This window comes from Oncorhynchus kisutch, linkage group LG27 (genome assembly GCF_002021735.2).
Source record: "Oncorhynchus kisutch isolate 150728-3 linkage group LG27, Okis_V2, whole genome shotgun sequence".
NCBI lineage: Eukaryota > Metazoa > Chordata > Actinopteri > Salmoniformes > Salmonidae > Oncorhynchus > Oncorhynchus kisutch.
In genome coordinates, this window is record NC_034200.2 from 20,187,371 (window position 1) to 20,214,539 (window position 27,169).

At 43.0% G+C, this 27,169-nt stretch overlaps 1 protein-coding gene across 2 annotated transcripts; it reads left to right on the plus strand.

The window, feature by feature from the left end:
• The first annotated feature begins 1,193 nt into the window (after positions 1-1,193).
• LOC109872177 (zinc finger CCHC domain-containing protein 2-like) lies at positions 1,194-25,499 on the plus strand. 2 transcript variants are annotated; one of them, XM_020463310.2, is made up of 13 exons: positions 1,194-2,224; positions 3,612-3,717; positions 4,278-4,348; positions 8,316-8,387; positions 16,783-16,883; positions 19,541-19,626; positions 20,307-20,390; positions 20,638-20,692; positions 20,778-20,901; positions 21,104-21,254; positions 21,359-21,481; positions 21,705-23,054; positions 23,437-25,499. In XM_020463310.2, exons 1-13 carry the CDS (start codon positions 1,433-1,435, stop codon positions 23,493-23,495), a joined length of 3,174 nt encoding a protein of 1,057 aa, XP_020318899.1. In that variant the 5' UTR covers positions 1,194-1,432; the 3' UTR covers positions 23,496-25,499. The 2 variants fall into 2 exon arrangements, with proteins under 2 accessions (XP_020318899.1, XP_020318900.1); XM_020463311.2 differs by having other exon boundaries at positions 4,281-4,348.
• The last annotated feature ends 1,670 nt before the right edge of the window (positions 25,500-27,169 follow it).

Here is a 27,169-nt window from a genome sequence, read left to right on the forward strand (position 1 = left end):
AGTCTATACAAAAGCGTAGGCAGGCTGATAAAATAATGTTGAAACAAGTTGGAATGTTCACATGCTCATGGAAAATTACTATCAAACAACAATGCTGCATTCTATTGGGTGGACCCATTTCATTTGTACATTTTTGCTATCAGATCTAATGATTTACCTAGACTGACTCATCAATGGAACAATGTCACAAATAGCATTGACTCCTTGCATCTTCAGGTGGTTTGTTAGAATATTATGTTAAAATGCTGTGTATATGACAGTATTCAAGACATGTTATATTTAGAATCATATTGCATAATGTTTTAATCAATAGACATCAATGAATGTTTCTAAAATATTTTCTAATGAAAAATATTTGAAAAGGCTCCTTAATTGTTCTGCCCACAAAGATTAATTTAATCACATTGGAAACGTCTATCATGGGTTAGTTCAAAAAAATATTTGACTATATATTGTGCAGTAGTAGTCCTAAAAAACGTAAATGATTTACCTCTGGTTCGTTCAGAAATTCCTATCGGCAAAATGAATGGGGAAAGAATAGGGGTTTGGAATAAACTCTGAAATAAAGTCTGAGATTAACACAGGTTGAGATTTTATAGGATTTGTTCATAAAACAATCAGCCAGTTAACCTGAGTATTATAAATTATGAAGCCTTTATGTATTTTTTCATAAATGCTTAAAAATTCTAAAAGTGACGGCAGGTAGACTAGCGGTTAGAGCGTTGGACTAGTAACCGAAAGGTTGTTAGAACTAATCCCGAGTTGACATGCTAATAATCTGTCGTTCTGCCCCTGAACAAGACAGTTAACTCACTGTTACTAGGTCGTCATTTTAAATAAGAATTTGTTCTTCACTGACTTGCCTAGTTAAATAAAAGGTAAAAACATGTTTTTTATTTATTTATCTCAGAACAGAAGCTGGATCCCTTCTAGCCATGACCGAGTTGGTACCTACAAAAAGACGCCATTAACTCTCTTTATTGTGTAAATCTGTTTCAGTGAATTGCACTTCACAGTTTCATGCAATTATATATCGAATATAGAATGAAATCGAATATTATAGAATAACAATCCATTGTGACAGCACTGACACATTTAGTTTAAAAAAAAAGTTTTTACATTAATGAGAGAAAGTGATTTCGGTGACGTCTGGTAAATACACCCTTGTCACGACCCGGTACAGGGGATGAAGTTAGGACCCAGCAGTTTGATGAAAGATGGGAGGAGTCAACTATGGGATTTTCGAGTGGTACAGTCAGTGTATGAAATGAGTTACTGAGCCAGCTATACATAATCTCACTATTGAAATTCCTTCTAATATCACATAAATACTACTCCGCGGCAGTGTACAGATGCGAACGGAGCGAGTATGTAATGCTCCGATACATTTGAGTGAATTGATCATTGCTAACAAGTCCTGTCAGAGTTGATCATGCTGAAAATTAAACTGCCCATGCGAACGGCGGAGGAAGAATACCATACCGTCGAAGACGAGCAGGAAAATACCGATTACAACAGTCTCACTATTGATTCGATTCCGTACCGTGGTGTGAGCCACCGGTTCAAGGATTCAACGAGGGAATCGTGTCGCCTGTCGCAAATTGACAAGGAGACGGTGTTTGAGTGGTTTGGCTTGCACCTCAACCCAGCAAAGCGGATAGAGTTTATGTACGGAATACTTCATATGTGTCAACCACTTGAACTTCGCTTTTTCGGATCCTGCCTTGAGGACCTTGCACGGAAAGATTTCCACGTCTTCCGAGACTTTGAGATAAGGGCGAACAGTCAAACTGACTTGGGCCTCCTTATGGACGTGGCCGACCCTGTCGTTCGTTCCAAACTACTTGTCTGCCTGTCACTTTTGAGATCTGAAAACAGAGAATGCGCGGGCACACTTTATCGTGCTTTGAACCATATGGATCCAGCGCTGTTCTTGAATACTTATCATGGCGTTCCAGTATCTCCACGTGGGAGCGCTCAGAATGTACCTGATCAACATTCCCCTCGCGATGGTGGAATGAAGTCCGGGAGATTGGAGCATCCCAGTGGGCCTCCACTGGAGGCAGAGTCGGGTTCCCTGGAGCACTTGGCGCTGCTTTTCACCATGGCCTCGCTGCACCCGGCGTTCTCTTTTCACCAGAGGGATACTGCCAGGCACCAGTTAGACAATGTGGAACGGGCCATAGAGGAGAGAAGGTATTGCCACAACCGCCCGAGCGTCCAGGTAAGCATCACATTGACAGCTTAAGTGCGTCTCAAGAGTGAATCTAAAGGGGCCTCCTCACCTTACCTCCTCTCCTTAGCTCAACTCATTACCTCACTTCATATTGTCACTGACCTGATTGAACTGAGCAGGTGAAAGGCTCCCATCACATTTATTATCCTGTGCAGAAACGAGAAGAAAGCCAGAAAAGGCTTCGCTACTGTTGACTATTGAAATGCACCCACCCCATTGGGGGGCCCTGGTACATATGATGTTGACAAGTCCACAGGGGGCGTTCCCCAGTAAGACTTTTACCTGACTTTTACTTTGACAATAATTCATTAGGTAGGTACTACTTAAACAAGAATAACCTGTTTTTCTAAAATGTTGCTGGCCACCTAGATCATAGGAATGAACAGATTACTTTTTTAATACAAAATCTATATGGAATCAGATTTGAGTTCAGATGACCTAATGTAGCACTTTATTTCTAGTAAAGTGGGACCAAATAATTGCTGTAGGGATAGACCGTAATAATCGTAGCATGCACTGATGTGAATAGACTTGTGGAGCCTAAAAAGAGAGGAAAGTGGTTCAACCCTTTCATACCAAGTATTGCTTAAAGCAGTTTCATTTCCAAGAACAGTCTTGAGTGCATGGCCATATGACTACAAGCCGAATTCATTGTGCTGTCAACAAAATGACAGACGCCATAGAATGAAGATCACTTTTTCAATCAGGACAATAGAGAGAGAGAGAGAGAGACAGCTTATCTGGTTTCAGCAGACATGCTGGCCACGGCTACTGTGTCTTCTGTCATCTTCTCCACTGTAGCTAGCTATTATGAATGGGAACACCCAGCATTCTTGTGAATGGTTGCATTGTGATCTTACTTTGCATTGTGTTGGAGAAACCTTTTTCTCTCCCCCTCTCTCTTTCTCTCTCCCCCTCTTTCTCTCTCTTTCACTTTCTCTCTCCCTCTCTTTCTTTCTCTCTCGCTCCCCCTCTTTCTCTCTGGCATCCAATGAAAAAGCCAGGAGTTTGAATGAGACAAACACCCTCTCTCTCTCGTCTGTCTGACTGACTGCTCTCTTATAGGCGCACTCTGTCATGCCCTCTTGACTGGCTCTCGGCATAATTATGTCTCGTTAAGACAGTTACCCTACACTTTCCTGCGGATAGGCGATATTTCTAATCAAAACAGAGCTGACTTATGAATATAAATTAAACTGAACAAGGAGAAAAAATGTAGTTTTCAAAGCATGTGGAGAGGAGGAAATTAGTATTGGTTCCAGTTAAGTGTTGTAAGGGGGAATTTGTTTAGTGGGACTATTATTGGGGGAGAACGCACTTTAATTGATTTTTTATTTTTACAAAAGCACCAATCACTTCACTTTCTTGGTTGCAGCATACCCTTCGAAAGGAGGACCTCAGCCTCAGGAGCACTGACATGGGTCAGTCGGCCTGCTGTATTCCCAATCAGCTCCCGAACAGGACCTTATCTCAGAGAGAAGGTAGTCTCAATCCTGTTTGTTATTGCATCCTCTGAGGTCTCTCATTCACATGTTGAGAGGAGTGTTCAAGCAAGATGTATTGTAGCCTAGTACGTTTGAGGTAAAAACAAGAGACCCAAACAAATGGTAAAATATGGCTCAATAGACAGGATATATTCCAATTATCTGTAGTTTTAAACTGATACTGTGAGATTCTTGCATTGATGCCCATGTTCTACTTGCACAGAGGCAGGTGAACTCGTTGATATCATTTTTATTTCTCTTCGTGTACTATGAAGGAGGTTTGCGGTAGTTTCCCAAGCCAATGCTAACTAGTGTTAGCGCAATGACCGGAAGTCTACAGGTACAGTAGCAATGCTTGTGAAACTACCGCTAACTTCCTTCAGTATGCATGCAGAGATATGTAAATGGTGTCCCATGAGTTCTTCTGACTCTGGGTAAGGAGAGCAATGCCAATCCTTTAACAGTGTTCAATGTATTCTGTGTTAATCAAAATTACATTTGGGTGAACAGAAATTAATTTCTCAAAAGAATAACCCTGGACTTCTTTCTTCCTGTAGCAGTTCACATTGACAAGATTGAGCTAAAGAAGATATTTTGGAACCAAGGAAACAGGGAATACAGTATTGAGGTATGTTCATGTTTGGACAAAAAATTTTCATGATTTTTGAAGCATACCCCTGTAGTGTGTAGGTATACTTATTTTTATTAGATCTATATATCGTTGACCACCAGATTGGTTTGCGCTTCCTCACATTCAAATTATGTCACCCCCCCAAAAAAACGTTCATCCTGAGCTTCAGATTGTCCATGCAATATTTTGTATTTTTTTTTCTGTAAATCGTGCAATGTTCTCTTACAACATCTGGACAGGCAGAGATCTAAGACTTTGCCTGGCCCTGACTCAACAGTCCGTCCTCTATGGCCAGGCATTGTGACAAACAGCACTGTGCTGAGGAGTCTGTGAGGGGGAGGAGGAGAGCAAGACGGAGAGAGCCAGGTTAAATAGGACAGCAGGAAGGATTGCTCCCTGCTATTCACATGCTGCCCTCCTTTGCAAGAGAACACAATCTGGTGGAAATATGTCCTTGATCGTTCGCGACCCCATAACATCTGCCGTGACTGTTTTTACAAGCTTGCGGCGGCATCATATCAGCCTGTTAAAAAACGGAAAGTCTTCCATTTAGACTAGAGGGTTGAAAGACTTGAGGGAAGCTCCAAGATTTCATAACACTGAGATCATGAGATGATGTCCTCACCACAACGTTGCTGATGCTTTTGCTCAGATAGCTGGAGTAGTAATAGAATAGACGTATTTCTGACTAATGCTGTCCTTATCTGTGATCTACTGAAATTGACCAAAACCATGAAGGCTACTTAGCTAAGTACCTAGAACATACTGCCAACACATCCTAACGATAATGAGTGTTGTGTTGGTCACTTAACAGTTAAAATCGGATCAAAGTTATATGGATAACAAGATGAGCTTCATTTAGGAGACTTCTAACCTTACCTGTTTCTGCGTAGTCTGCTCTACAGAGACAGTGGTACTGACAGTGTGTGACTGCGTGGAGGTGTGTGTGACACTCGTGAATGGAAGGAATGGCCGTCCTGGCCTTGACCCAATTCCCATCCTTATCATCTGTGTGGCTGGGCAGAATTAAGTCTTCGGTTAGCCTAACAGGTTGTACCTAGGCAGAGGCTCAGTGTTGCCTCTGGATTTTTTAAGGGGATTTCCCTTCGCCTTGTGAAACCAACCTCGTATTAAATCTAATGAAACGTGAGTGCAGCGGTCAGTTTGCTTGACCAAGCTAGAATTCCCTTGGTCTAAGGGAGATATCTCAGTGAGAGGATTGTGTTTGGTCCAACAGGTTTCTGAAACCTGCTCTCCAGGCTTTTTTTGGTGCTGGAGAAGGGTTTATCTGTTATTGAACCCTGCTGTCTTATAGCCTACTTGAAAATGATGCACCAATGTAGCCTAAGTTAAGAGGCGCTGTACAGACTGTGTAAGGAATCAACTGGCAGTGGAAACCCTCTTGGCTGAAATGTGGAGGTGGACAGTGATAAAATGTTGCTGCTAGCCAGGGCTGGAAACTGACGCGCACACACACACATTTTGTTCTTCTTTCCTTGTGGGGACCGAAAGTTAATTTCCATTAAAAATCCTATTTTCCCTAACCTTAACCCGTAACCCTACACCTAACCACTAACCCCTTACCCTAGTTCTAACCTTAATTGTAACCCTAAACCTAACCCCTAAGCTTAAAATAGCCTTTGTCCATATGGGGATGTGGAAAATGTTCCCATGAGGGAGAATTTATTGTTTTACTATCCTTGTGGGGACTTAAGGATTTTAGGTCCCCACAAGGATAGAAGATCCAACCCACCCACACACACACACACACACACACGGAAGAGAAAGTGGCTTGCTGGGCTGTGCCATCTGTTCCGCTGGGCATGGTATATGAAAGAGGGTGTTAGTGAGTTAAATAGGGGAGAACATCCATCATCTTCAGCACAGGAGGAATTTCACTCTGTCTACTCTAGGCTATACACAACTAAGAGTAGCCTGTAATACTAGGGTAGGCCTGTGCTGAGTTCAGTGTAAAACAATGCTTTGAGAAGTAGGCCTAGCATATTACTTGTTGAATTGTTTCACATTAATTCAGCATTATTCACTTTTCCACTAAGGCGATGGGAATTACATCCTTGGCTCCTTTATCTGTTCTAAACTAAATAATGAAAATGTTGGTTATCTTGTCACCCTGATCATTAATCATTGGTTTTCAATGCTCACTGTTTTCCTTTTGTCTCTCCTTTTGTGAAGGGCAGACATACTAGACAAACCACTACTTCCTGTGTCCAGCTTGAACTGGGCCTACAAATCAGACATTATTATTCAGATGTTTATAAGGAGCCTAGCCTGGCTGCTAAAGCCAAAATGACTCTCCCTATCAGTCCCTTCAGTGTCTGAGGAATTTACACTAGTCAATGTTGGAAGCAGCTCAAGTGTTGAAAGAAACAGTTTGGGAGTTAAATTGAATTTATTTGGGTATAAACATATTAGCGAAATGTACATTGTATTCAAAGAGCAACAGATTTTTTTATATCCCACTTCAAGCTGATGAGTACCTTTATCATTCACCTTTGTCAGGGATCAAGGTGAAGATCTGTTTCCCAAATGGTACCCTATTCCCTGTGTTGTACACTACTTTTAACCAGAGCTGGGGCCCTGGTCAAAAGTAGTCCACTAGAAAGGGAATAGGGAGCCATTTGGGACTCATTGGCAGTCAGTTGGGGAGCACCAACTACCAGACTCCACAGGTTAACTCTGAGATGGACAGAGTAGAGTAGACTGCCAGGCTGTGAAAGAGCTTGTTGTGTTCAGAACCCCCCGCAGAGCAGATTATTGGTCCCAGTGATGATGGAATGTCACATTCAAAAAATGTACTATTTACAGAGTAGAATATTTTCATATAGCCTTCCACACACGGTATAAGCATCAGAAAAAGAAAAACCAAGAAAAAGTATGTGCTTGTCTGTGATTGAGCGCTATAGCCTAAAAGTCTCTCAGTCAACTCTTGTTTCTGAAATGTTAGGCTACATATACATACAACTACAACTAACCCAAACAATGAACAAATAAAATAATAAATAATTGCGGCTAGTAGCCTAACTGAATCAAATCAGAGCCCAGTAAAATCCTTCCTATTCTCTTGGCCTCCAAAGCATGAGAGAACATCAGTTCACTCTAACCGTCTGAATGAGGTGAGCGGCTGAGACTAAAACCTACTAGTCAATCTGTCACCATTCATTATTTAGTCTGCTTTGAGAGGCAACAGAAGCACCTCTTGGTATGTTTTCTAAAGATTCAGATGATTTGTGAATATTTAGGGCCAGCGGGGTAATGTTTTGAAAGGACAGTATGACAACACTCCAGTATGGCACCACTACCTTCAGAGCAGGTCTAGATAAGTATTGATGCTGTTGATACAAGATGGTTGAAATGTTTAACATCAGTTTTTTTTCTTAGTACACTAACTCAATCCTAGTGTAAATTATCAAAGGCCCTCTATTGGTATGCAAACTTGTCAAATGTAGTTCAGGGTGAGTTTTTGTTCTTCTTCCCAATGGGAAAACATCCTTTCAAGGCAATGACTATCAGGGTACGTAAGGGAGCTTGTTATGTTTTTCTGCTCAAAACATGTACAGAGAAATTCCAACCTAGCTCTTTCTAAGATCCTTATTTACTTCCATAACTAAGGTATGCAATGACCCGCTACAAAATCAAATACCTCAAACATTCTGAGCAGGAGTTTAGAGTGGAGCTGACGTCACCTTGTCTGTGTGTGTTTAATTAAAAGTGACTTATGAGGACACATCGGACGATCTAAATACTAAACTACATCACCAAATGGAATGTGGAGTCGTCCAGATCCCAGAATGTAGTAAAGTGGTTGACTGCCAAGTATCAAATAATACCATACTTTGTTTCATCTGCATATTTCAGGGGAATGACATGCTGTCTAAGCAATGTATATGATGTGTGTTTGGTAAAGCATACTGATGAATGATGCTGTCTTCCTCCCCTCTTCCAGGTCCAGTGGTCTGACTCAACGTGGAGCACAGTGACCAAGACTCACCATGAGCTGTACGACTTCCTTTCCAAGGTATGAGAGAAAAGCATATCCCCATCAATAGATTATAGGCCTAGAAGATACTGGATTTAATGTCTGGTGAAATAAAGTCACACTATCTGCCGTCTGTGTAAGAGGTCTGATGATATGTGGATGTTGTCTCACGGATAAATAGATGAGCGGTCTGCACACTTCACACACAGTATATTGTTGCTCCACAGACCAGGAGGTATTTTGGATTCCTGTATAGATCTTGTCGTATGACATCAGATCATATTCATTTTTGGGGATTAACTTCTGTTTAATTAGTTAGCTCCACAGCCATCTGCCAACCCAGGTGCAGTGTTTACTTTCCAAATGTATGCATGTGCTTTCTAGTCACTCAATGCTCTCTGTGCATGCTAATACTAATATTGTAACATACAGTACCAGTCAAAAGTTTGGACACACCGACTAATTCCAGGGTTTTTCTATATTTTTACTATTTTCTTCATTGTAGAATGAATCAACACAATGAAATAACACGTATGGAATCATGTAGTAACCAAAAAAGTAAATGTATGTTTTATATTTGAGATTCTTCAAAGTAGCCACCCTTTTTTTTCTTTTTTCAACATCAACTGTTCAGAAGAGACTGCGTGAATCAGGCCTTCGTGGCCGAATTGCTGCAAAGAAACCACTATTAAAGGACGCCAATAAGAAGGAGACTTGCTTAGGCCAAGAAACACGAGCAATGGACATTAGACTGGTGAAAATATGTCCTTCGGTCTGATGAGTCCAAATTTGTCATTTTCGGTTTCAACTGCTGTATCTTTGTGTAGGTGAACAGATGATCTTCGCATGTGTGGTTCTTACCGTGAATTAGGGAGGTGTGGGGGTGCTTTTCTGGTGACACTTGTCAGAGATTTATTTAGAATTCAAGGCACACTTAACCAGCATGGCTACCACAGCATTTTGCAGCAATATGCCATCTGGTTTGCGCATAGTGGGACTATCATGTTTTTTTTTATGACAATAACTACTACCAGCATGTTAAATGTGCAACCAGAGGGGAAAAAAACTCTTGACCACCTTTACTTCACACACAGAGATGTGTACAAAGCTCTCCATCGCCCTCCATTTGGCAAATCTGACCATAATTTTATCCTTCCGATTCCTGCTTACAAGCAAAAACTAAAGCAGGAAGAACCAGTGACTCGGTCAATAAAAAAGTGGTCAGATGAAGCAGATGCTAAGCTACAGGACTGTTTTGCTAGTACAGACTGGAATATGTTCTGGGATTCTTCCGATGGCATTGAGTACATCACATCAGTTACTGGCTTCATCAATAAGTGCATCGATGACATCGTCCACAGAGTGACTGTACGTACATACCCCAACCAGAAGCCATCGATTACAAGCAACATCCTCACTGAGCTAATTGGTAGAGCTGCTGCTTTAAGGAGCGGGACTCTAACCCAGAAGTTTATAAGAAATCCTGCAACAAACAGGCAATGCGTCAATACAGGACTAAGATCAAATCATACGACACCGGCTCACTTTGAAGCAAGTAACACTGAAACATGCATGAGAGAATCAGCTGTTCCGGATGACTGTGTGATCACGCTCTCCGTAGACAACCTTTAAACAGGTCAACATTCACAAGGCCGCAGAGCCAGATGGATTACCACGACGTGTACTCCGAGCATGCGCTGACCAACTGGCAAGTGTCTTCACTGACATTTTCAAACTCTCCCTGTCGGAGTCTAATACCAACATGTTTCAAGCAGACCACCATAGTCCCTGTGCCCAAGAACACTAAGGTAACCTGCCTAAATAACTACCGACCCGTAGCACTCACATCTGTAGCCATGAAGTGCTTTGAAAGGCTGGTCATGGCTCACAACCACCATCGATAAGAGACATTACTGTGCAGCTGTATTCATCGACCTGGCCAAGGCTTTCGACTCTGTCAATCACCACATTCTTATTGGCAGACTCAACAGCCTTGGTTTCTCAAATGATTGCCTCGCCTGGTTCACCAACTACTTCTCTGATAGAGCTCAGTGTGTCAAATCGGAGGGCCTGTTGTCCGGGAACTCTGGCAGTCTCTATGGGGGTGCCACAGGGTTAAATTCTCGGGCCGACTCTCTTCTCTGTATACATCAATGATGTCGCTCTTGCTGCTGGTGATTCTCTAATCCACCTCTACGCTGACGACACCATTCTGTATACTTCTGGCCCTTCTTTGGACACTGTGTTAAGTAACCTCCAGACGAGCGTCAATGCCATACAACTCTCCGTCCGTGGCCTCCAACTGCTCTTAAATGCAAATAAAACTAAATGCATGCCATTCAACCGATCATTGCCCGCACCTGCCCGCCCATCCAGCATCACTACTCTGGACAGCTCTGACTTAGGTATTTGTAGTTATCCACGTATTCTAAGTGTCTGGCTAGACTGTAAACTCTCCTTCCAGACTCACATTAAGCATCTCCAATCAAAAATTAAATCTAGAATCGGCTTCCTATTTCGCAACAAAGCTTCCTTCACTCATGCTGCCAAACATACCCTCGTAAAACTGACCATCCTACCAATCCTCGACTTCGGTGATGTCATCTATAAAATATAGCCTCCCAACACTCTACTCAGCAAACTGGATGTAGTCTATCACAGTGCCATCCATTTTGTCACCAAAACCCCATATACTACCCACCACTGTGACCTATACGCTCTCGTCGCCAAACCCACTGGCTACAGGTTATCTTCAAGTCTCTGCTAGGTAAAGCCCCGCCCTATCTCAGCTCGCTGGTCACCATAGCAGCACCCACTCGTAGCACAGGCTCCAGCAGGTATATCTCACTGGTCACCCCCAAAGCCAATTCCTCCTTTGGTCACCTTTCCTTCCAGTTCTCTGCTGCCACTGACTGGAACTAACTGCAAAAATCACTGAAGCTGGAGTTTCCCATCTCCCTCACTAGCTTTAAGAACCAGCTGTCAGAGCAGCTCACAGATCACTGCACCTGTGCATAGATGGGCTGTATACAGATGGGCTATCTACCTCATTCCCATACTGTATTTATTTCCCATTCCCATCTGTAACTCTGTTGTTGTATGTGTCGAACTGCTATGCTTTATCTTAGCCAGGTCGCAGTTGCAAATGAGAACTTGTTCTCAACTAGCTTACCTGGTTAAATAAAGGTGAAATCAAATAAAAAAAACACCATTATCCCAGAAAACCTAGACCCAGTCCAATCTCTATTGCACTCCACCCTGCCCTTTCACACCTGGACTAAATTAACACCTACAGTATGTGAGAATGCTATTCCTTGACTACAGCTCAGCGTTCAACACTATAGTGCCTTCAAAGCTCATCACTAATCTAAGGACCCTGGGACTGAACGCCTCCCTCTGCAACTGGATCCTGGACTTCCTGACAGCCGCACACAGGTGGTAAGGGTAGGTAACAACACATCCACCACACTGATCCTCAACACGGGGGCCCCTCAGGTGTGCGTGCTCAGTCCCCTCCTGTTCACTCATGACTGCATGGCCAGGCACCACTCCAACACTATCATTACGTTTGCCGATGACACAACAGTGGTAGGCCTGATCAACGACAATGACGAGACAGCCTATAGGGTTGTGGTGCCAGGACAACAACCTCTCCCTCAACGTGATCAAGACAAAGGAGATGATTGTGGAGTATAGGAAAAGGAGGACCAAGCATGCCCCCATTCTCATCGACCGGGCTGTAGTGGAGCAGGTTGAGAGCTTCAAGTTCCTTGGTGTCCACATCGCCAACAAACTAATATGGTCCAAGCACACCAAGCCACTCTTGAAGAGGGCACAACAAAAGCTATTCCCCCTCAGGAGACTGAATATATTAGGCATGCGTCCTCAGATCCTCAAAAGGTTCTAAAGCTGCGCACGTTATGAGCATCACTGCCTGGTATGGCAACTGCTCGGCCTCCAACCGCATGGCACTACAGAGGGTAGTGCGTACGGCCCCGTACATCACTGGGGCCAAGCTTCCTGCCATCCAGGACCTCTATACCAGGTGGTATCAGAGGAAGGCCCTAAAAATGGTCAAATACTCCATCCACCCTAGTCATAGACTGTTCTCTCTGCCAATGCACAGCAAGCGGTACCAGAGCACCAAGTATAGGTCCAAGAGGCTTCTAAACAGCCATAAGACCCCGAACATCTAATAAATGGCTACCCATACTATTGGCACCCCCCCTCTTTCACACTGCTGCCACTGTTTATTATCTATGCATAGTCACTTTAACTCTACCTAAACTCAGCAAGAAAAGAAACGTCCTTTCACTGTCAACTGTGTTTATTTTCAGCAAACTTAACATGTGTAAATATTTGTATGAACATAACAAGATTCAACAACTGAGATGTAAACTGAACAAGTTCCACAGACATGTGACTAACAGAAATTGAATAATGTGTCCCTGAACAAAGAGGGGGTGGGTCAAAATCAAAGGTAACAGACAGTATCTGGTGTGGCCACCAGCTGCATTAAGTACTGCAGTGCATCTCCTCCTCATGGACTGCACCAGATTTGCCAGTTCTTGCTGTGAGATATTACCCCACTCTTCCACCAAGGCACCTGCAGCTTCCCAGACATTTCTGGGGCGACTGGCCCTAGCCCTCACCCTCCGATCCAACAGGTCCCAGACGTGCTCAATTGGATTGAGATCTGGGCTCTTTGCTGGCCATGGCAGAACACTGACATTCCCGTCTTGCAGGAAATCACACACAGAACGAGCAGTATGGCTGGTGGCATTGTTATGCTGGAGGGTCATGTCAGGATGAGCCTGCAGGAAGGGTACCATATGAGGGAGGAGGATGTCTTCCCTGTAATGCACAGCGTTGAGATTGCCTGCAATGACAACAAGCTCAGTCGGATGATGCTGTGACACACCTCCCCAGACCATGACGGACCCTCCACCTCCAAATCGATCCCGCTCCAGAGTACAGGCCTCTGTGTAATGCAGATTCCTTCGACAATTAACGCGAATCTGACCATCACCCCTGGTGAGACAAAAACGCAACTCATCAGTGAAGAGTACTTTTTGCAAGTCCTGTCTGGTCTAGCGACTGGGTTTGTAACCATAGGCGATGTTGTTGCCGGTGATGTCTGGTGAGGACCTACCTTACAACAGGCCTACAAACCCCCAGTCAAGCCTCTCTCTGCCTATTGAGGACAGTCTGAGCACTGATGGAGGGATTCTGAGTTCCTGGTGTGACTCGGGCAGTTGTTGTTGCCATCCTGTCCCGCAGGTGTGATTTTCGGATGTACCGATCTTGTGCAGGTGTTACACGTGGTCTGCCTCTGCGAGGACAATCAGATGTCAGTCCTGTCTCGCTGTAGCGTTGTCTTAGGCGTCTCACAGTACGGACATTGCAATTTATTTCCCTGGCCACATCTGCAGTCCTCATGCCTCCTTACACCATGCCTAACATGCTGACCAGACCAGACATGTCGCGTGTGCGAGCGTCGCAAAATAAATGTAGAAATCCATGTTATTCAATTATTGCACCCACGCTGCTCGCACGCGCCAATGAGCGTCTGCGATGCCAAGGGCTAAAATAGAAGTCATTCCTATTTCTGACGCAGATCGCGCAAGTCCTGCCTCGCCCATCTCCTCATTGGTTTATAGAAGCAGGTACCCACGTTGGTTATACCCACGTGGGTGATTGAAAGACAATGTTTTGCCGGTCGTCGTTGGAGTACTGTGAAAGTGTAGATGCCAATTACCATATAAGTTCAAAGATGGAAAAGCCTGGAAGGAGGAGAGATGACTAGAAACGATTCAGTTGGCCGTTTTATGTGTGGATTAATTGTCGGAGTAGAGGACCTTGTGCATTTCAGGTAAAATAACAACTCAATGTTTATATCCCAGGACAAATTACCTAGCAACAGCAAGCTAGCTAAATAGGACAAATTAACTAGCAAGTGCAAGCTAACTAGCCTAATTGCCATACATGTTTAATGCTTTTCGACCTGTCCCCAAATTAATGTCATTGGTTCAGAGTTTGTTTTGATATTTTAACCTGCGTGTTGTGATCGCGTTTGGTGTAGGGGGACAAAATACATTTATGCACGATGTTTGGGTTCCGTGTTCACGCAGATGAGCAGGGACCCTGGGCATCTTTCTTTTGGTGTTTTTCAGAGTCAGTAGAAAGGCCTCTTTAGTGTCCTAAGTTTTCATAACTGTGACCTTAATTGCCTATCATCTGTAAGCCATTCCATAGGTGCATGTTCATTAATTGTTTATGGTTCATTGAACAAGCATGTGAAACAGTGTTTAAACCCTTTACAATGAAGATCTGTGATTTGGATTTTTATGAAATATCTTTGAAAGACAGTGTCCTGAAAAAGGGACGCTTCTTTTTTTGCTGAGTTTACATGTACATATTACCTCAATTACCTTCGACTAACCGGTGCCCCCGCACATTGACTTTGTACCGGTACCCCCTGTATATAGCCTCTCTATTGTTATTTTACTGCTGCTCTCCTAATTATTTGTAACTTGTATTTATTATTTAGGTATTCTCCTTAACTGCATTGTTGGTTAAGGGCTTGTAAGCACGACTTTCACTGTAAGGTGTTGTATTCAGCGCATGTAACAAATAAGATTTGATTTGAACCAAAAGCACACCTCCAGATGGTGTAAGGGCTATTTAACTAATAAGGAGTTTGATGGAGTGCTGCATCAGATGACCTGGCCTCCACAATCACTGGACCTCAACCCAAAAGAGATGGTTTGAGATGAGTTGGACCGCAGAGTGAAGGACAAGCAGCCAACAAGTGTTCCGCATATGTGGGAACTCCTTTAAAACGGTTGGAAAAGCATTCCAGCTTGACTACCTCATGAAGCTGGTTGAGAGAATGCCCAGAGTGCAAAGCTGTCATCAAGGCAAAGGCTGGCTACTTTGAAGAATCTCAAATATAAAATATATATTGATTAACATGTTTTTGGTTACTACATTATTCCATGTGTGTTATTTCATATTTTTAATGTCTTCACTATTATTCTACAATGTAGACAATTGTAAAAATAAAGAAAAACCCTGGAATGAGTAGGTGTGTCCAAACTTTTGACTGGTACTGTATATTCAAATGTATTTCTACATCTTGCTATTTTGTTATACCCCTAAATGTTATATATAAACTTTATGAATATACTGTATGTACATTGCCTTCAGACAGTAATCAGACCCTTTGACTTTTTCAACATTTTGTTACGTTACATCCTTATTCAAAAATGTATTAAATTTAAAAAAATCCTCAGCAATCTACACAGAATACTCCTTGATGACAAAGCGAAAACAGGTTGTTAGACATTTTTTGCAAATGTATTAAAACATTTTTACAACAGCTTATTTGCGTAAGTATTTAGACCCTTTGCTATGAGACTCGAAGTTGAGCTCCGGTGCATCCTGTTTCCATTGATCATTGTGATTGGAGACCACCTATGCTAAATTCAATTGATTGGACATGATTTGGAAAGGTACACACCTGTCTATATAAGGTCCCACTGTTGACAGTGTATGTCAGAGCAAAAAGATCAAGAAATGAGGTCCAAGGAATTGTGAGTAGAGCTCTGAGACAGGATTGTGTCAAGGCACAAATCTGGGGAAGGGTACCATAACATTTCTGCAGTATTGAAGGTCCCGAAGAACACTGTGGTCTCCATCATTCTTAAATGGAAGTTTGGAACCACCAAGAGTCCTAGAGCTGGCCGCCCGGCCAAACTGAGCAATTGGGTGAGAAGGGCTTTGGTCAGGGAGGTGACCAAGAATCCAGAAGGACAACCATCTCTGCAGTACTCCACCAATCAGGCCTTTATGGAGGAGTGGCCAGAACGAAGCCACTCTTCAGTAAAAGGCACATGACAACACGCTTTTAAGTTTGCCAAAAGGCGTCTAAAGACTCAGACCATGAGAAACAAGATTGTCTGGTCTGATGAAACCAAGATTGAACTCTTTGGCCTGAATGCCAAGCGTCACGTCTGGAGGAAACCTGGCACCATCCCTACGGTGAAGCATGGTGGTGGCAGTATCATGCTGTGGGGATGTTTTTCAGCGGCAGGGTCTAGTCAGGATCGAGGGAAAGATGAACAGAGCAAAGTACAGAGATCCTTGATGAAAACCTGCTCAGGACATCAGACTGGGGTGCTTCAACAAAGTACAGAGTAAAAGGTCTGAATACTTATGTAAATGTGATATTTCCGTTGTATTTTATACATTTGGTCATGTTTTTTTCTTTGTCATTGTGGGATATTTTGTGTTGATTGTTTAGGGGGGGGAAACGAATCCATTTTAGAATTAGGCTGAAACGTAACAAAATGTGGAAAAGGTCTAGGGGTCTGAATACTTTGACGGCACTGTATGTCTATGATAACCCCTCATACGATTCCCTGCATTTCAGCTTCCATGTGAGAGGTCTGCTGAGCCCTTTGAGAAGGGACTAGTGAGGTTACTGGCCCAGAGAGACCCGTATGAACCCAGGGACCTGGAGAGGATGCTACAGTGAGTCTCCCTCTTTTACTCTGTTTGTTGCAACACGCAGAATGATGTGACATCTCAAGGGTTTTCATATTGTCAGTCAAATAAATTGATTTCTTGAAGTTCACACTTTTTTGTTGTTTTACACTCCAGCTGTTCTTTTTTCCCCTCGATATTCAGTGTAGCCTAGTGGTTAGAGTGTTCAAACCCTCGAGCTGACCAGGTACAAATCTGTCGTTCTGCCCCTGAACAGGCAGTTAACCCACTGTTCCTAGGCAGTCATTGAAAATAAGAATTTGTTCTTAACTGACTTGCCTAGTTAAATAAAGGTCAAATAAAAAATTAAAAAATCTATTTATCTTCTATGACTTGCTTCTGTGGCATAAAATAACATTGCTGTATGAGATGGCTAAAACGGTCTACTAGTCCAAACCTCTACTTTAGCTGTATTTTATTCACAAACCTCAACTTTTCATATTGTGGAGATTAGAGTAGACTACCCTCTAGTTACTGTCACCAACACTGCCATAAGCTCCAGTGTTGTCAGTTATGGTTATGGTGAATAACCTCCAGGCTTTACATGTGTCAGAACCCAGGCTTTGATATCTAGGTCAACTGTGATGTCATTACCATTACTAGCCATTCCTTAAGGCAGTGTTTCCCAACTCCAATTTCCCAGTACTCCCAACAGAACAAATGTTTGTTGTAGCCAGGGACAAACAGCTCATTCAACTCAATTAGGGCTTAATGATTAGTTGACAAGTTGAATCAGGTGTGCTTGCCCAGGGCTACACTAAAAATGAGTACTGTTGGGGGTCTTGAGGACTGGAGTTGGGAAACACTGTCTGAAGGCATTGACACGCCCGAGAGTACTTAACACCTCTGAACAGAGTTCCAGACATAATTTGTAGAAACAGGCAAAAATGTTGTCAGTCAGACGCCCACCTGCGGGTGGGTGGTCAGTCCCTAAAACCATGAATGGCAGACCGTAACTTGGTGAGACGTGGTTTCTCCATTGCAGATATGGATGGGATCACTTTTTCCCCTTCTCTTTTCACTACCATCCAAGGTCACACCAGCACTTTGATCTCTTACACAGTGCACCTACTGTATCTTGCTATTAGATATTCTAGAATAGAACAGGAGATAGAGGACACCTACTGTATCTTGCTATTAGATATAGAGGTCGGAATGGCCGATTTAATTAGGGCCGATTTCAAGTTTTCATAACAATCGGTAATCGGCATGTTTGGACACTGATCATGGCCGATTACATTGCGCTCCACGAGGAGACTGCGTGGTAGGCTGACTACCTGTTATGCGAGTGTAGCAAGGAGCCAAGGTCAGGTGCAAGCTAGCATTAAACGTATCTTATAAAAAACAATCAATCTTAACATAATCACTAGTTAACTACACATGGTTGATGATATTACTAGTTTATCTAGCTTGTCCTGCGTTGCATATAATCGATGCGGTGCCTGTTAATTTATCATTGAATCACAGCCTACTTCGCCAAACGGGTGATTTAACAAGCGCATTCGCGAAAAAAGCACTGTCGTTGCACCAATGTGTACCTAACCATAAACATCAACGCCTTTCTTAAAATCAATACACAAGTATATATTTTTAAACCTGCATATTTAGTTCATAAAGCCTTCATATTGCTAGTTCATATTGAATAACATGGATTTCTAAATGTATTTTGTGACGCTCGAGCACGTGACGTGTCCGGTCTGGTCAGCATGTTAGATAAAATACCGAACGGTTCCGTATTTCACTGAAAGAATAAACGTTTTATTTTCGAAATGATAGTTTCCGGATTTGACCATATTAATGACCCAAGGCTCGTATTTCTGTGTGTTATTATATTATAATTAAGTCTATCATTTGATATTTGATAGAGCAGTCTGACTGAGTTGTGGTAGGCAGCAGCAGGCTCGTAAGCATTCATTCAAACAGCACTTTATTGTATTTGCCAGCAGCTCTTCGCAATGCTTCAAGCATTGCGCTGTTTTCAAGCCTATCAACTCCTGAGATTAGGCTGGTGTAACCGATGTGAAATGGCTAGCTAGTTAGCGGGGTGCAGCTATACTGTTACACTGGCAATACTAAAGTGCCTATAAGAACATCCAATAGTCAAAGGTATATGAAATAGTCCTATAATTCCTATAATAACCTCAACCTAAAACTTCTTACCTGGGAATATTGAAGACATGTTAAAAGGAACCACCAGCTTTCATATGTTCTCATGTTCTGAGCAAGGATCTTAAACATTAGCTTTTTTACATGGCACATATTGCACTTTTAATTTCTTCTCCAACACTTTGTTTTTGCATTATTTAAACCAAATTGAGCATGTTTGATTATTTATTTGAGGCTAAATTGATTTGATTGATATTAACTTAAAATAAAAGTGTTCATTCAGTATTGTTGTAATTGTCATTATTACAAATAAATAAATAAAAACAATTGGCCGGATTTAATTGGTATCGGCTTTTTTTTTGGACCTCCACTAATCGGTATCGGCGTTGAAAAATCCTAATCGGTCGAACTCTAATTAGATATTCTAGTATAGAACAGGAGATGGAGGACACATTAAATGATCATTTCCAAGTCACTTTCTCTCTCCCTCTGTGTAATTTGTATCTTTAACTCCCTTTCTTCTCTCTCCACTGTGACAGGGACATGCTTCTGTCAGCCCCAGCAGCCTTCAGGCAGAGAGGAGAGGTCTGCAGGTTCCTTGTCCCCTGCCTCAGCCTCCAGGGAGGTGAGATATCACCCACTCTGCTGACGTGTACAGGAATGCATGTCTACACAAACCATCCACCTGATTGGTTAGGGATACCTTGGAACACAGACCACAATTACCCCTCTATCTTCTAGAATTATTTTGTATGTGGATTGATGTGGTCGGTCCATGTGACTAATCGTACCAATAAACAACTTCTCAGTCAACTTAACTCCACTTTAAAAAAAACATTTTTATGGCCTTTGAAAGTAACGTCCTGAGCCCAGTTTCAATAGTGCTCCCAGAGGACCAGTAAATCCTCCAGAAATAACACGTATACTGCTTGGTGGCCAGCTTAGAGAAATAAACCCAGCTTCACTGTGAACAGCTCTCAGCATAGCAGCGGGACCAGGTGGCTGTTTCACCACATTAAACCCAGAGCCATTATCAATTGACTAATTATTATTTGGGAAAGTTCCCTCAAACCTCTGACCATTCAAGGGAATCCATTGCTCATTGCTTTCACACAGCTGCATCAAATTGACCACAGAAATTCATAAACCAGGAATGTATTTTTGATGTCTAGGCTGCAAATGTAAAGCATTTAATATTAACACACTTCCACTGCCTCAAGACCTGCAAAGCTGTAATGTTAGGTAGGCTGGAAGGATCTTGCCGGCCATTCCCTAATATCTCACCATCTGGTCTTTCCTACCCAGATAATACAGTAACTCTGGGAAAGACCTGCAAGGCAGCAGAGCACTTTAAAGAAGACTGCACAAAGCCATCCAGTCAGGACGAAGGTGTGTGTGTGTGTGCGCTGTGTAGTTTCTATTATCGCTGTCTCATATAAACTATTTACTCTGCCGGTCTGTCATTCTTTGTGGGGTTGATCTGACAGTGTGTGGAAATGGCTATTTCATACAGACAGATATTTGTTGCCTGTCACCCTATGTGATATAAGTCCAGTTGAATTAAATTGATCGATAGTTGATGTTCACTCGTACTTCTCTCTCTTTCTCGATCATCATTCTGCTCTCCCTCACCCAGACTTAGAGTCTCACCACCTTGGGCATCAGACGGAGTGCAGCAGCTTAGGCCAGAGGTAAGAGCTCTATCTGTTCAGTCCAAGACATGTGACCTTGTGGCTGATGGGTTGTACTAAGAGGATCCTTTCCTTCTCTTTACAGCATACTGATGACAAAGAGCAGTCGGCGTGAGAGCCAGAGGCCTGCTGTCCACTTAGAGTACAACGGAGTGGTGAAGGGGAGGAGAAAAGCAGACGTTATGTCCTGTTGGCCAGACCCACATCAGGTCAGTCACACATCTCTCCCTGACCTGGCCACTAGAGAAACTGGTAGAAACAGCAGGACTGTCAATATGCTGCTGTGTAATGCTGACTGGCATCTGTTCTAACACTAAAAGCATATCTTTTGTATTTTTGACCTTTTTGGTTTGATTAGATCATGATAATTGACATCTGTTTAGCGTGTTAAATGCTCTGCTCTCTCTTCAGAAGGTAGATGAGAAATGGGCTTTCACTCCAGAACTAAAGAGTAGAAGAAGACCTGATGAAGTTAGGAAAAGTGAGGGGGCCAAAGCCTACATCCCCAATGGCATCATCAGACCACCTGCAACAAACGTGACTAGACAGGGTGTCAGTGAGAGTAAGTAGCCATGCCTGACTATACCCCCCCCCCCTGGTTAACATTTTAACAACATGCATGTTTGTGATTGATGGTTTTCTAAGTGCATTCCCCCACCCCTGTAGAGCCCATCCAGGACAGGTATGGAGACACGTGGTCTGAGAGCTCCAGTACCCCCTCCAGCCCCCAGGATGAGGCCCGTGAGAGTCTGGAGAGTGAGGACCTTGAAGACATGGAGGAAGAGAGAGGTGAGTGGCCCCTCTACCCCTGTGGGGAACGAATGGGGCAGATTTTCCGGGGCCAGATTAATCCTGGACTAAAGAGCACTTTCAGTGGAGTCTCCATTTAGTCTGGGACAAATCTTTATCTGGGTCTGGAAACCGGCCCATGATGTCTCAGTCTTTAGCCCTAATGTGAAATAGTGCTGTTGAACCTCAAGATGTCTTTAATGATCACTTCTCTCTCTCCCAGACACTACTGAGAGTTACTCTTCTGTCCAGCAGAAGAGGGCGAGTGGTCACAGCAGGGGGAAAGTTGTGGCTACTGTACACCCTATGGTCCCTGTACCCCACAAGGAAGAGCCATCCTACACTGACAGTCCCCGACGTGTACATCCTCTACCACTGACGGTTCAGAATGGGCCCACCATGCCAGACGTTATGGTCTTTGTCACTTCACAGCCGGGGGACGGTTCACCAGCAGAGGGGGCACTGACTGGGACCACCCCCATGGTTCCTCAGGAGTCCATCCCAAGCCAAGCTTCCCTGGGAGACCCTGAGAGACAGAGGCATGTGTCTGTGTCTGCACCCCTGAACTCACAGCCAGCCACCCCAGGCTCCAGCAGTCACCCCATACACCAGTGTTATAAAAACCCCACTAGCCCAGACAGTAGAAGCACTAACCACCAGCACCAGCCCCCTATGGGTGCAATCAGTGTCATCCCCCTGACCTCCCACATGTCCCCCCTGCAGCAAACATGCATCACCACTGACTTAGCCTCCACTGCCAACCTACCCCTAGCAGCCTCTCTCCCTGACCCTAACACCAGGCCTCAAGCCCTGGCTGTACCCACCAGCCTACCCACCCCTAACTACGTGGCACCCTCCTCCGGGGCAACTGTGACCCCAGTTGCCATCAGTCAGGTTCAGTCCACTCTGCTCCCAGCCGTCCCCACTCACACCCCCGACCCCGTGTCCAGCCAAGCCCTGACCCTCACCCACAGCACGGCCCAGGGAGACGGCACCTCTTCTTGCAGCAGCTCGGGGGAGGCAGCAGGGCAGGCCCAGCAAAAGCTGCAACCCCAGCAGCAGACCCAACCTCCACAGCAACAGCAGATGAGCTGCAGCACCTGCGGTTGCCGTGGCAGCTGTGGTAGTAGCCACTCCCCCAACCCCAACTTCTACTTCCCTCCCCAGCTGGGGCGCCAGGTCTTCAGCGCCGCTCACCTCCCTCTCTTCCACCTCCCATCCATGTGCAGCACTGGATATCCCAGCCACCGCAGTCAGGTCCAACACCAGAGCAATGGCACCACACAGCTACCCTTCTATCCCCCTCCTCACACAGCCACGCCAACACAATACGTCAGTGGACCCCTGCTCCATACCTCCCACTCAGACCACATGCTGGCCACCCAGGCTGGATACACCCTGCAGCAGATGGCAGCTGCTTCCTTCAACCGTTTCTACACACCTGTGTTCTCCTCGGTGGGACTGGGCACGGGCATGAAGAAGAGTAGTGCCAACGTCTCCTGCTATAACTGTGGGCTCAGCGGGCACTATGCCCAGGACTGCAAGCAGCCCTCAATGGACGCCGGGCAGCAAGGTAATACTGGCCAGGCTAGTGGCAGAGAGAGGAGGTGAAGTCTCTCATATTGATAGAGCAGAGAAAATAAGGATTCCTCTTTTGTTTCAGCAAAATCAAATGTTGTATAGGAAGGCAGAGCTTTCTTTTGTAACTTTTTTTGTCACCACCATGTTTTGCACTGTCCACCATTTTATGTCTGACGCTCTCTGTAGCAAATCCTGGATTGTCTGAACGCGCTAAAGAGTTCCATTAAACACCCAACCAAGTATTAAATCATCTTTTGATAGGACACTGAATCTGGAAGGCAAGCATAAAGACTATGGGCATCACGTTTCTTTAGGTTACTTGTTGGCTAGTTTGGCACGCGACACTGACGCACTCCTGTGTGTGTGTGTTTCAGGTGGCTTTCGGCTGAAGTATGCAGCCCCCCACTCCTCTGAAGCAGACAAAACTGACTGACATGACAGAGAGAGGACCAAGACAATGCTTTGTTTATCTCACTACAGTAAAGATTCCAGAAATTCAAAGGGTTGAGTTTTTCACTAATTTGTAATATCTTCCAAATGTCCTTTAGGGGTTTGAGAATCCGCGCGAATATCCTAACTAGTTTCTCAGCAAAGAATAGAATCCAGACTTTTCAGAGGGTGGTATTTTACACACAAGACTCTAACTTTTAAAGAAAGAAAACCACATATTTAAATGGTGTGGTGGTAAACTTGCATTCAATAAGGATTGATAGATTTGGAGAGAAAGATTGTTCTAGTCTGATTTTAATGTGGGTCTTTTTGGAACATTTAAATTCTTCCAGAATCTGCCTTTGGTTCAAGTCGTTATATGTTGGGCTAAGTAGCCTATATCAACTAAAGCATGTCATCACTTCAAGTCTCTGTTCTCCCTGTCAGTTCTTTTAAATGCTAGCACTTGTAATGGGAGGGAAGGTAGTGAGTAGTACAGTGCCTTAGTGCCTCAAAGAGAAAAGATGGAGAGGGTTGTATTATCGCATAGGTGTTCAAAAGGAAAATACAGTTAAACAGCAGCTAGAAGCCAGCAGCCTACCAGTTCATTGCATTTTTTTGTATCCATTTGAAATAACAAAATGTGTGAATTATAAAAAATGGGGGGGTGAATATGCAAAAACTTCACATTATCTTTTATTTTTTGGATTGTGGAGGAAAATGTATGGTTTATGAGAAAATATTTATGTAATTTGTTTTTTTGACAGAATATTCTGAATGTACCATAAATACCCTATATTTAATTTGTTTTACAAGCTAACGGTATTCCATTTAAGGAAAAACTTTGTGCGAAAAAGGAACGTTTCATTGTCATTTGTTGCCACTTGATTTAATGTGAAGCATGTATTAAGTAATCATGTCTGTCATTCATGATGTTAAATGGGATACTTTGGGATTTTTGGCAATCTACTTCCCCAGAGTCAGATTAATTTGTGGATACCATTTTTATGTCTCTGCGTACAGTTTGAAGGAAGCTGCTTACTAGCGCTAGTGCAATTGCTAACTAGAAGTCTACGGTATCTGCTAGCATGCTAGACTTCCAGTCATTGCGCTAATACTAGTTAGCATTGGTTCATGAAACCACCTCTTAACATAACAATGGTATCCAGGAGTTAATCTGACTGGGGAAGTAGATAAAGAGCCTCATTGCCAAAATCCTGAAGTAACGTTATAACCCTTTAATGCTGCTGTTTTGTTTGTAACTGTCTCCTGGGGGCAAAATCGCACTAATCCTTGCAGGTCTGTGCGGGTGTGTGTGTATATCTATGTTTGGTTCTTTGTGGGTCATGTCCCAAATGCTCTCAGGCAATGAGAGGACTCTTGTGGTTAATGTATCCCCTAAGCCTCTCCTCTAGTAGGTGATTTACTGAGACCCAAATCAACCCCCCATCCCTACCCCCTAGGCACTTGGGTTGATCCAAAGTCAACCCCTCAGCACTTCAGTAGATCTGAAAGAATTGGATAGATGTAATCAATGGTAAAATCTTCACTTGAGCTTTTGCCTTCTGATAAGATTGCTGGAATTCTTGCCATATTGCTCTGATCTATACAATCCTTTCTGATCTGCACAAGTGCAAAGGTTAGGGGCTAGTGGTCGATCTTTAGATTGGGTGACAGAATCACTGTCCCTTATCCTACCGCCATGCATGTACTGTACCTGTTGAAGATGTTGAACGTTTGGCTCCTGCCTGTTTGTGTAGGCTTGTGTCAAGCTCTTTGTTGCCAGAACTTTGTGCCCTATTCCTCCTTTCTCATGCAGAAATGAGATTGTATTATGCATGTAGGTGTATATTTGTGCACATCTGTAAGAGGCTAACTACACACACTTACTGTACTCAGATGAGAACTTCTGTATTAGAAAAAAAGGTAAAACACTCACTGTTGTTAAAGACAATCGCCTGGTTGTGACATTGAAACCCACCTTTCTCTTTCACTGTCTGCTGTTGAGGTGGATTGTTTTGTGTTTTCCAGCATACCAACACACAGGCACGCAATGTGTAAGCTATCTGAAATTGACACCCAGGTAAAGTGGAACGTTTTAGAAATTGGAACGTATCTGTAAGCTTTTCAGAATCAGTTTTTTAAAGTTTTAAACGTTTTGTATTGGAATATGTAATTATACAATAGTTCCTTCCTGTGCAAAATTAAGCAAACATACTTTTTTTTCAGGGAAGTTTGTAGCAATCAATGAAAAAAAACAACCAACACAAGTTTATATTTTAATATGGAGATCCCAATGCTATATCAGAATGCGAAATGCATTCTAAATGGTTTATTCTTCCATAAAAAAAATATACAATAGACATTGAATATCTAAGGTCTTCTCTGTTATTTCCATTGAACAATGTTTTCACCATTTATTAAAGTTGGAATCCGTAGCAGGGAAACTGCCACGTCCGTTTGCGATATTACAACGACTTTAATTCAAACAACGAACACTGTTTTTTCCCCCTCTGACATCATTGCCTGCGCGATAGAACAGCATAGTATGTATTAGGAAAAACAATAACAAATGCACCTGGGGCGACGAGTGTCACTGTTTCACCTTTTTGCGGATCTCAGCATGAAATAACTATTTACTATTGTAAAATATTGTACTATTATTGTTTTTTACCGTTCAGGGTCAGACGAATTCCTAACTGTACATTCACCGGCCAGAAGGTGGCAGTGTAGGTCAAGTGTTGTTCTCAATGTTGTACGTGAAATAACCTGTAGTTGATGAGAAGACTTTCATACAGGAAGTGTTTGGGGTATTGAGTCCAGGTTGAAAATGATAGAATACTACAGTTCTCAGAGTTGTCTTAGAATACGTTTTTTTTTTTAAACAAGGTTAACGGTGTTTCAACACTGCATAGAATTACAGTATATAAAATAGTCGATGTCTAGAGGAAGACATCTGGTTTAATCTTGGACCACAATCGTGGAACACTTTACTTCACATCCAGCGTCAACACGTTATGACACATACATAACCATATCATAACAGCTGACACAACTTGTCATAACATTCTCATTACCGATATTTACTCATGTTGTGACATATATTATTATGTTTTATTTCTGGTTATGACACCATAGGTGTCTAAACTCACATTTATTTAAATGTGTTTTTGCCTGCCAAGAAGTTTCAGTTTAAAGTTTGTTAAATCCTATATTCTTCTAATGAATTCTTTAGTCATGTTTTTTTTCATATTTTAAATAACTTGCAGAAAGTACGCTATGACACTGTCATGAAGCATTATGTGCTCTGCTACTTTACTTGCTACTTTACTTGGACAAAATGCTACCTGTGCTACTTTACTTGGACTAAGAAAATGCACTTTGACAATCATAATAATATAAGCCAGATTAGCATTTCACGTGCATGCCCTTATGTCAGACATCAGTCAAAAAGAGGGTGTCTTGTCCTGCTCCTTAAATCTGCTCTTGCATTCATCCAAGTCATCAGCAGCAGAGCACTGGGGTAGCTGAATGTCTGATGTAAATTTGGGTGCAATTACAATGATAATTTAATGAGTTATTTCAGAAAATGTTATATAACATAGCCAACTTGTCAAGAGTTTGTTTATGGTGTAAATGGGATGTTTTGCCTTGTGTGGTAGGTTTTGTGGGTTTTGA

Bases quoted from the DNA above. Each gene is read 5' to 3' on its own strand.
- LOC109872177 (XM_020463310.2), top strand. From the start codon at position 1,433: ATGCTGAAAATTAAACTGCCCATGCGAACGGCGGAGGAAGAATACCAT. The intron at 3,718-4,277 runs GTAGTCTCAATC...TTCTTCCTGTAG, and splicing joins GACCTTATCTCAGAGAGAAG to CAGTTCACATTGACAAGATT. The intron at 21,482-21,704 runs GTGAGTGGCCCC...TCTCTCTCCCAG, and splicing joins AGACATGGAGGAAGAGAGAG to ACACTACTGAGAGTTACTCT.